This window comes from Apodemus sylvaticus, chromosome 17, assembly GCF_947179515.1.
Source record: "Apodemus sylvaticus chromosome 17, mApoSyl1.1, whole genome shotgun sequence".
Lineage (NCBI taxonomy): Eukaryota > Metazoa > Chordata > Mammalia > Rodentia > Muridae > Apodemus > Apodemus sylvaticus.
This window is the reverse complement of record NC_067488.1, coordinates 53361884-53372926: the sequence shown is the minus strand read 5'-3', so window position 1 is coordinate 53372926 and position 11043 is coordinate 53361884. Positions and strand designations below refer to the sequence as shown.

At 48.2% G+C, this 11043-nt stretch overlaps 1 protein-coding gene across 2 annotated transcripts in view; it reads right to left on the bottom strand.

Annotated features, from left to right (window-relative positions):
* Positions 1-9034: 9034 nt before the first annotated feature.
* Positions 9035-11043, bottom strand: part of Arhgap8 (Rho GTPase activating protein 8) — a 47574-nt gene continuing 45565 nt past the window's right edge. For both annotated transcript variants that reach the window (XM_052160192.1, XM_052160191.1), the window contains exon 12: positions 9035-9459. In XM_052160192.1, the coding sequence (XP_052016152.1) occupies positions 9163-9459 (297 nt within the window). In that variant the 3' untranslated portion in view covers positions 9035-9162. The remainder of the gene's footprint in view (positions 9460-11043) is intronic.

The window sequence follows — 11043 nt, the reverse complement described above, 5'->3', positions numbered from 1 at the left end:
GAGGGAGAGGCAGATGGCTCCACAGTAAAGAGCACTAACTGTTCTTCCAGAGGTCCTGAGTTCAATTCCCAGCAGCTGCACGGTGGCTCACAATCATCTGTAATGAGATCCAATGACCTCCCTCTTCTGGTATGTCTGAAGACAGTGACAGTGCACTCGCATATATAAAATAAATAAATCTAAAACAAACAAAAAACAAAAAGGACTCCCCATTAGAATCTGCTGCAAGACAAACAGATCCAAGAACAAAGCTGCTGGCACAAGGTTGCCTGTCTCCTGGCGAGGACTCCATGCTGAGCAGTCAGAGAGACTGGGGCATCAGCTCCCTTTGGAGAACTGGCAAGCTCACACAGCCAAGGGGCTGGTTTAGCAAGGCTGTGACTATATCCTGTGTTCTACCTTCTGGACACAGGATACATCATGGTCCTTTTGTGACAGCCAGAGGTCACTGCCTGTACCCTGCACATACAGCTCCTGATCCTACCCATCTGAGGCTGTAGTCAAGGACTGAGTGCTATCAACTTCAAAGCAAGAGGGGATGGGGGAGGGTTTTCCAGGGTGAAGCTCTTAGCCACAGGCAGAGAGTATATTCACTGCACAAAGCACCAGGGCTTTGATTGCTTGGTTTTAATTTCTTTTTCTTTTTTAACACAAGACAGGGTCTCCTGTAGTCCAGGCTGGCTTCCAACTCACTATGTAGTTAAGGATAGTCTTGTGATCTTCTGATCCTCCTGCTTCTTCTACCTGAGAACCAGCTTTGCAGGTATTTGCTAGCACATCTGGTTCATGTGGTGCTGTGATCAAGCCCATGACTTTGTGCATTCTGGGTAAGCATATTACCAGTTGAGCTGTAGCCTCGGCCACCATGTGTGGCTTTTAAAATATTTACTGCTCGGCACTTTAATCCTATTTAAACCAGTATTAGAGAGACAGAAGGAGATGGAACTCTGTCAGTTTGAGGCCAGCCTGATCTACATAGCGGTTGCCAGGCCAGCCAGGGCTATATAATGGCACCCTATCTCAAAAAATTAAAATAAAGATATATATATCCCAAATTCTGCCTGCACACCTTCCTCTGCCTTGGCCCTCTGCAACTTACAGTGACAAGGGACCATCTCTGGCTAGAATTTCCTTCAGGGGCTGCAGCCAGGCCTTCTCCAGTAGGATGAGAAGCCCAGTTTGGTGGAGGAAGTTCTTCCAGGTGTCCTGGTCTCAGGGACTCTCAGAACCTTAGGGTGTCGATTTGAGATTGGATTCTACCTTGATGGCTGCCTGTCCTCAGTTTTCCTTTTTGGAACTCTCTGCAGCCACACTTCCCTGAGTGGCTTGTACTCTGAAAATTCACCACATCTTCCTGCTCATTCTAACAGTTGTCTAACACATTCCTACTTATGCCCAAACACAATGGCATCTGCAAGCTGCTTCTACTTCCTTCCTTCCTTCCTTCCTTCTTTCCTTCCTTCCTTCCTTCCTTCCTTCCTTCCTTCTTTTCTGCCTATCTGGTTTGGGTTTTGACTCAAAAGTCTCACTATGTGGCTCTGGCAGGTCTGGAACTCACTATGAGGACTGCCCACCTCTGCCTCCCAAGTGTTGGGATTAAAGGTGAGTGCCACCATGCCTGTCAACCACTCTCCTCATCTGTAGCTCACTTCTCTCGCCTCCTACAGTAGCTGGATGCCTAGTTCAGTATGGTATGGAAGAGGTGAGACTTGGCATCTTCTCTTAATGATACAGTTTCAAGAGCATCACCATAAGTACTGTGTTAGTTGGGATTCTCTAAACAGAATGGAAAAATGAGTACATATTTACAACGGAGGACATTGCATTGGCTTACAGGATACAGGCTGGATATGGCTGGAGGCTGTCTCACATGGGACACACTGGGAACCCAGTAACTCAGTCCATAGGCCGGACACCTCAGCAGTCTCAACTCGGTGGTGCCAAAGGCCTGGAGGGTTCCACTGGTGTTCGTTTGGTTTGGAAGGCTCAAGAAGCTGGCCTCAGTGGAGGATAACAGTAGCCCTCACCAGCAAGAGGCCAAGGCAGGCAGACAGGAAACAGACGTTTTTTCCTTTAGATATTCTTGTATCTTGTCCCTAACTACTGAAAGGTGCCACCCATTCAAGACACGTCTTTCCATGTTGATTAATCTAATGGAGAAATCCCTCATTGGCATACCCTTGGGCTTCTCTTTTAGCAATTCTAGATCACATTAAGTTGATAGTCATGGTAGACAAGATGGTAGACAGGAATTCTGTTTGCTTTATGTTTGTGTGTGTGTGTGTGTGTGTGTGTGTGTGTGTGTGAGAGAGAGAGAGAGAGAGAGAGAGAGAGAGAGAGAGAGAGATGAGTTCAGGATGCCTGTAGAACGTGGAAGCGTGTCAGATCCCAATGGCTGAAGTTATAGGTCGTTATGAGCTGCCCAGTGTGGGTGCTGAGAACCACACTTTAGTTTCTTCAAGAGCCTCAGTTGCTTTTAAAACTGCTGAGCTCTCTTGCCACCCCATAGGCTTCTTGTTTTTAAATCACGATCATTTTAATTTTTTTCAAACACACACACCATGCTTTTTAAAGCATGTGAGTGTCCCCTGATTCTGCACTTGTGATTATTTATACTAATTTTCAAACACTAACCCAAGTTTAAATTCTAGGAAGAAGCCCTACTCACCTGCGGCACAGTGTCCTTTCCGTCGGCTCCTTTTGATGGGCTGTTATTAGGTGTTCTGTACTTCCGGGGGATGGTACTTTTCTGCTTGTCTTCCTGATGCCTCGGACACCATAATACTAAATAATTCAGAAACATGCCCCTTGTTTCCTGAAACAGTGTTTTTTGTTAGAACGCACTAGTGAAGCTGTCTGGAGCAAGAGTTTCATTTGTGAGAAGACGTTTCCACGTAACATTTCGATATGTTTAATACACGGCTGTTGGGAGACTCTGTTCTGCTGTCAGTTCCAATACATTGAGTTATTCAAGGAATTATCACTTAGGCCGATTTTAGTGTAAAATTGTTGGTGACAGTTTGATGATCTTTTTGCTCTCCACACACTCTAAAGCAATAAGCGCTTTTTCTTTCTTAATTTGTGCTTCCACTCATGCTGATCTGTCGTCTATGGAGGGGTTCACAAATGCATGTATTTATGTGAGGGACTGACTTTTGGATTTGTTTATAGTCTCTTGTCTGTTATTGATTTATTGGTCTTGTTTGCTTTGGGTACTAGCAAGGGAACCCAGGGCAAGCTAAGGGCTCTGCCGATGAGCTACACACCAGTCCCGATTTCTTTTTTCTTTGTTTGAGACAAGGTCTCATCATATGGAGCCCATGCTGACCCAGAACTCACAATCCTCCTGCCCCAGCTTCCCAAGGTCTAACATGGCATATGTGTCACTACATCCAGCTTGGACTGGTTACTTCTTGTTGTCTTGGTTGTTGGTTGTTGATCTGACGCCAGCCAGACTCTAGCTGCTAGGAAGGCGGTTCTCGCCAGACTCTAGCTGCTAGGAAGGCGGTTCTCAACCTGTGGGTGGAGACCCCTTGGAGGGGCTTGATCAACCATCAGAAAACACAGATATTTACATTATGACTCAAAATGACAGCTATGATGTAGCAACAAAAATAATTTTGTGGTTGTGGGAGGGTCACCATAATGAGGAATGGTATTAAAGGGTCGCAGCATTAGGAAGGTTGAGAACCCCTGAAAAAGGGAACCTCAGCTGAGAAAATGCCTCCTTTAGATTGTCTGTGGGGCATTTTCTTATTTTATTTTATTTATTTATTTTGGTTTTTTTTTTCCCCGAGACAGGGTTTCTCTGTGTAGCTCTGGCTGTCCTGGAACTCACACAGTAGACCAGGCTGGCCTCCAACTCAGAAATCTGCCTGCCTCTGCCTCCCAAGTGCCAGGATTAAAGGTGTTTGTCACCACCACCCGGCAGGGCATTTTCTTGATTACTGATTGATGTGAGAGGGCTCAACTCACTGTGGGCCGTGCCTGCCACCCCCACCCCCGCAGGTGCTCCTGGGTTGTTTAAGACAGCAGGCCGAGAGGGGTGTGAGCTGCCAGCCAGTGAGAGTGCTAATCTCTGCTCTCTGCTTCAGTTCCTGCCTCCAGGGTCCTGCCTTTTGACTTCCCTCAATGATCAACTGTGATTGGGGTATGTAAGCCAAATAAATCCTGTCTTCCACGAGTTGCTTTTGGTCTCAGGGTTTATCAGAGCAATAGAAGGCAAGGTAGGGCCCCCGAGTGTTGGTTTGCACCTTTGATTCTAATACTGGAAGGTGGGATCAGGCAGATCTTTTAACTCAAGGTCATTCTGGTCCATATAGTGGGTTCCAGGACAACTAAGAGTACATAGTAAGGCTCTGTGTCCAAAAAAAGAAAGAGGAAGGGAAGGAAGAAAAGAAAGAAACAAAGAACGGAAGAAAGAAAAAACCTGGGACACACAACACACTCTAGTCCAAATTTCTGTTAGCTTTTATCTCCCTCCCTTGACTCTTGCTCTGGCGCAGTCCTAGCCATTGCTTCGGGTTGCTTCTTTCGTTTTTCTCCGACGAGCTTTTAGCTCTCCCTGGAGGCTGTGCTTTAAGGCTTCATGAATGTTGATCTGTTGTGACATTAGCGTGTCTTGAGCTTATTTTGAGTGTGAATTCAAATTATTTTCTTGGGAACTGGGGAGTTAGCTCAGTCAGCAAAGTGCTTACCATAGAAGCCAGAGAACAGAACCCATGCCAAAAAAAAAAAAAAAAAAAAAAAAAAAAGAAAAAGAAAAAAAAAAGGAGGAGGAGGCATAGCCTGGTACTTGCTTGTAACCCTAGTACTGAGGAGGCAAACAGAGAAAACTCTGGGGCGTGCTGACCAACCAATCCAGCCCAACTGACCAATGAGAAACTCTGTCTCTAGTAAAGGGTGTGGCTAGAGAGATGGCTTGGCAGGGAAAGGCACTTGCTGCCCTGACAGTGGACTCACACCGTTCAGTTCCCAGCACTCACACCAAGTGGTTCCCATGCAACTAATTACCTGTAACTTCACCTCCAGGTAACCCACTACCCTTCTCAGGCCTCCTTGGACACCTACACTCACACACATGCCCTGGCACAGATGTATACCGCACACCATAATTAACAACAAAAATCTTTAAAATATCAACAGAGCCAGGAGAGGCTTCCATCCTGACTTTGTCTTTAACTCACTGATTTGTGTATCTAAAAAAATTTTTTTCATATACTTGGATTCTTCCACCCTCGAAGTCATTGATTTCCAGGATCAATTTTATTCCGTTGTGTTCTTTGCTCCATTTTAACTCCCTTAATTTGCCAGAGTTTGTCTCAAGACCCAGACTCTGGTCTACATTGGCAGCTGCATCCTGCGCACTTAGGAATAGCGCACACGCCTCTGTTGTTGAGTATGATGGCCTGTAAACGTGGCTTAGGTCCAGGAGTTCAACATGTTTATTATGGCTTCACACTTTGTGCCCTGCCCCCACCTGTCTGCGCCTTTCTTCTTCCTCAAGCACCGAAGGCTGAAACCCAGGACCTTACACATGCTAAGCCCGTGCTCTATCACCAAACTGTGTTCTCTACACCCCCACTCAGTTATTTTTTTCTGTTTAGTATGGGGGGACAGGTGTGTGTCTGTGTACATGTGTGGGGGCACCCACATGCCATGGTGCACATGTGAAGGTCAGAGGACAACTTGTTAGAGGCAGTTCTTTCCTTCTACCATGGGAGTCCCAGGAACTGAACTCCAGTCACCAGGCTTGCCTGCAAGCCCCTTTACCCACTGAGCCCCCCCTTACCACCTACCATTCAGGCTGTAATAACCACTTCTGCTTGTATATCATTCAGTGTCTATGAAACCACTCGGCGATGAGCTGTTGTGGGCTTGCAGACGTGACCTTGGGTTAAGTTCTCCTGCCAGTCTGTGTGCCATGGAGGTTTGCCAGTGCTGACCAGCAGGGATGGTCACCAGGGGAAACTGTGATCCAAATCAACACACACACAGGTCAGTTCTGGCCATATTAACGGAGGATGCTCTTCAGTCACACTGGTGACACACCTTGACTTACCTGCTGTTCTTGATTGTCAGGCCATGCTCTGGTCAGCCTTCCGGATCATTCTCAGATGCAGTGCTGATTTCCAAAGCTCACTGAATATTCTCTCAGTGTCTGAAGCACTCTGTGCTTCAGTCCTCAACGAGTGACTTTTATTTTACTGACATTTATTTTCCTTCCCAGACATCTCCCGCCATCACAGACCCTAACATGTGTGGGTCTGGGGAGGTATCTGTGGTTTGTTCTGTCAATTCATTCTTTCTCTGAATGTCAACCACAAGTTCTGGGCAGCCTGCCGAAACCTCTGCAGCCACTGGAAATCTCTGTCATCTCTGCAAAAGTGAGTGCTTGGATAATCTATCCCGTGTCTGTCCGGGTGATGGGGACACCCTGGAGCCCTCATGCAGGCTCTGTTGGCATTGTTTTAAGCTGGGACATGTCATGTGCTTCCTACATGTGACTGCCATAATCACTTTCTTTTGCTGTGGGAACGATGGGGAAATTGTACTGAGACACAGAAAGGTGACGGGGGCCATGCAGCGCTGGGCTGGGATTCCACAATTACCGATTGTGAAGAGAAACTGTTATCAAAGGAGCGGCAGGAGACCATCTTGGGGCACCTCTCCAAGTCAGGAAATTTGAAACATATATTTCACAGACATGCATTTCCCTGTAAACCCCGCTGCATAATGCATGAGGCTTGATTTAATGTCATTGTTAATTCGGGGCTCACAATGGCGGGCTCTTAAGGGAGCCATCATTTTGCTTTCTTTCTTTCTCCCTGGCAGCAGAACTCTGAGACCCTTTGGGGTTATTCAGCATTCTGTGAGCACAGACGCCATGGAGGGGGGTGGCGCAGAAGCATGGTGGCCTTTCCAGAGGCTACGACCAGGACAAGGGGGCCGGCTGCCTCCAGGACCATGCTGAGCCGTGCTGGAAGCCCACTTTGTTTGACTGTTTGAGGCCAGAGAGGAAGGGTTGGGGGTTGTCAGAAGGAAGAAAGGGAGGGGAGAGGGAGGAGAAAGAGGAGGGAAGTGGAGAAAAAAAAGAAAAGGGGGGAGAAAAGAAGGGAGAAAGAAGGAAAGTGAGAGAAAGAAAAAAGGGGGGAAGAAAAGGAGACTAAAAGGAAATAGAAAAAAGAATGAAGAAATCAAAGTAAAAGAAACAAGAGGAAAAATTAAGGCTTTGTAGGATACTGGAGGAAGAAGAGGAGGAGGGGGAGGAGGAGAGGAAGGAGGAGAGAAGGAGGGGGAGGGGAAGGAGAAGAAGAGAGGAAGGAGAAGGGGGGAGAGGAGAAGAGTAGGAAGAGGGAGAGAGGAGGAGGAGGAGAAGTAGGGAGGAGGGGAGGGGGGAAGGGAGGCTGCCTCAGTTGCTGCCTCCAGGTTCCTACCTTGGGTTTGTATCCCCACCTCCCTTCATGAGGGACTGTAATCTGCATGCTGAAGTTAATTTGGGCCGTGGCGTTTTTCAACAGCACGGCTATGTGCACCGGCACACTCTTACTTTTATGGACGGGTCTTTGGGCTCTTGTTTGTGGGCTAGGACTGTGACCGAGGACACAGACTCAGCCCTTGTTCACAGTAGGAAATCCTTTTAAGCTGGGCTAGATGCCTCTGTGTTCTCTGCATCTCTGGGGTAGAAGAGGGAACATTTCAACAGTTTCCTATGGGAGAGGGAGCCATCCCGCATGGTCAGCCAAGCCCATGCTCAGAAGCCGGGTGTTTACAGGGCCACTGACCAGCTAGCAGTACTGTCTGGCAGGCTAGCAGTACTGTCTGGGCCAGAATGACAGTTAGCAGGGCTCTAGTTCCCAGGCATGTCTTCACCCTCTATGGAGTCTGCAGTGTGTTAGCTACTGAGAGACACTGGCACCCTTCAGGGGCGCAGAATGACCTCCAGGGGCTTATATGGGGTAAAACGTGGCCCAGTCAGTTTCTGGCAATGTTCTGGAAGGTTCTATAAACGTTTGGAGATGAGAATGTGGATCATGCAGGAAGCGACTGTGAGGCTCATAGTCTGACCTCACTTCCTGATTCTACTTCCTAATCTACCCTGTGAGAAGTTCTCACAGCCACAGCTTAGTGGAGCTCCTGTTCCCGTTCTTTCCCTACAATGTAGGACAGGCACTGAAGTCACGCTACAGCGTGGGGCAGCTCCCATCCAGGCCTGGAGGGTGAGAGCTCAGCATCCATTCCCTTCTGTCTGCTATAGAGTGTGAAGGCAGCTGGCACACGGCTCTCCCAGTGGTGGTGATTCCGGGAGGAAGCATGTGATCTAGGCCAAACCTTGTGGTGCATCCTCTGGCCACAGTGATTGGTCCAGGATGGGCACATGATCGCAGCTTGTCCAATCAGAATAATGTATGGAACTTTCTGTAGGGGACTTCACAGCACTGTATTTGCTGATGTAAAGGGCCCAGTTTATAACCCTCAGGGGACAGTCTGAGGCCAGGAAACCTGGAGCCCTCTAGCTGGCTGGCTGCTAAACAGTAGCTCCACCCCTTTTCGGGAGTCTCAACAATGCTCATCTTTCCACTGTGGTCAACCGGACATCCTTCTCTACCAGGACCTGAGCATTGCTGTCCACGATCTCAAAGATCACACAAACCTTGTGCAGCACCTCTGCCCAAGACACCATATACCCCATGCCACCTGCTGGAGGATAGGAGTAATTGGCCAGACAGGTAACTTCCCAGATGATAGCCAACCCAGCCCCGGGCATGTGTGTGTTCCCCAAAGACCTGTGAAATGTCAGGTAACCTATGGACTGTGGCCAGTCTACAGCTGTGTGAGTCACTGACTTGGATGGCCTGTCACATAGCACTGCAGCCAGCAGTGACTGCTCCTGGCCCCTTACCAACAAATTCACATTTCCCTTTAATCGTGCTGAGATATAGTTCAGAAGAGTTGCCCTCACACATGTATGTCATTTCAGACATATCCTGGAACCACGATGGACCCAACAACCAGAAGCACAAAATCCCCACTAGAAAGTTCTGGGTTCATTTAATTCCTGTGTCTTTTTAAAGACAATAAGTTCATAAGACAAACAGGTACACAGATGCATAGATTGGAAGGGGGCATCTCCAATCTCCATCTTGAGGTGTCTCCAGCTAGTCAGGAGATACGGAGGCGGGACAGGTATGGTGAGGCCCGGGGAGTGCCTGTCTTCGTGAGTTCTTTGGTAACAGGGCCAGCCTGTTGTATTTCCACAGTATCCCGGGTGTGCCCCCCAGGGGCCTCCTGGGCACTGAAGACTTTGTCATAGTACTCTATCAGCAGCTCTGTGAACAAGTTCAGAGGTACCAGGGCGCTCAGGGAAGCCACGCCCTGTGATGGCCAGATCAAGTTCAGCCCAAACACACAGGCCAGGTTAGAGCTGTTCATCTTGTTTGAAATGCTCTCCAGAGATACCTGGAAGAGGGGACCCACAGGCGTGAGCTGTCTGAACCCCACCTTCACCCCAAGGGAGACTGGTGTGTAGAGAGAGCTCTGGATGATTCCATTCACGCCCCTGAGGAGGCCAGTAGGGTGGAAAGAGCTCTGGAGGGAGAGGGGGTGAGCTGAGGAGAGGCCTGTTCGGCAAGTGCTTGCTGTACCAGCTTGAGTTTGAACCCCAGAAATGATCCAAGCACAGTTCCAGGCCAGTGAAAACCTATCTCAAAAGCCCATCTCAAAAACCAATGGAATCATTGAGAATGCTTTTGCAGAGTCCAGCAATCTGAGGGACCCACCAATCCATGTGGCCCGAGAGAACCTGCTTCCTACACGCTGTTTCTGACCTCATGTGTGCACGCTGTAGCATGTAGCTGAATATGAGCACACACACATACACACACACATATACACATACATACACACACATACACACACACACAACCATACACACATATACACACACATACACACACATAAACACACACATACACACACATACACACATACACACACATACATATACACACATACACACACATACACACACATACATACACATACACACACATACACATACACACACAAACACATACACACACACATACATACACACACACACAAACAGGCAAGTACATAAAAGAATTCTTGAATAGAGGCCTCTGCCAGTATCAAAATCCTGGATGGCCACATCTGCACTTGGGGTCTTGGTTTCTCAGTTTTCCCATCTGTAAAAGGTTCTGGCCTTGTCTGTGGAGACCCTCTGATTCCACCATCTGATTTCCAGGATATCCTGAGCACCTCATCAGCAGCTCTTCCACTTTGGCAGACTGGGTTGAGGTGGGATACCCAGCACTGAAGATCTAAACCAGACACCCTCTGGCTTCTGTCTGGGGACAGAGTTGGGGAACTGAGGTCAGGCTCCTGGGTACAGTAGTGAGAGAAAAGTGCTTTCTATGTTGGGGGCTCTCCTCCTCCTGGCTGACACAGCCATCTGGATAAGCAGGACTCGGTACTCCCCACTTTCTAGCTAAGGAAACTGAGCCCTGAGGGCTGAGAAGACCCGCTGCTGAGTCCCTGTATGGGAACAAGCCCAGCTCACACCAGTGTTTGAGGAGGAGCTTGAGAACACCTTCTCCAGTAAGAGGGCATGAACGTATCCCCGCTTGCATGAAACGTAACCAGGCAACAGGGAGAGACAGAATTGCTTGTGAATGTGGGGGTACAGTAGAGGGCAGTTGGGGAGATGGCTCAGCAGCTAAAATATGTGACACAGGACCTGGATTCAATTCCTGTCCTCCCCCCCCCAAAAAAAATAAGTGTGGTGGTACATGCCTATAATCCGAGCGAGCACTTGGGTACGGGAGTATAAAGACAGTCAGATCCCAGGAACTCACTGCTCACTGCCCAGCTGATAATGGGTGACTGAATAAATGAGATGAGATCCAGGTCTGTAAGAGTCTTCATCACCAAAAACGGAGAGCCAGTGAGGAAGACCTCTGACACTGACCTTTGACCTCACATGTATATTCACACAAGATCATCTGTGCATGTGTGCATACA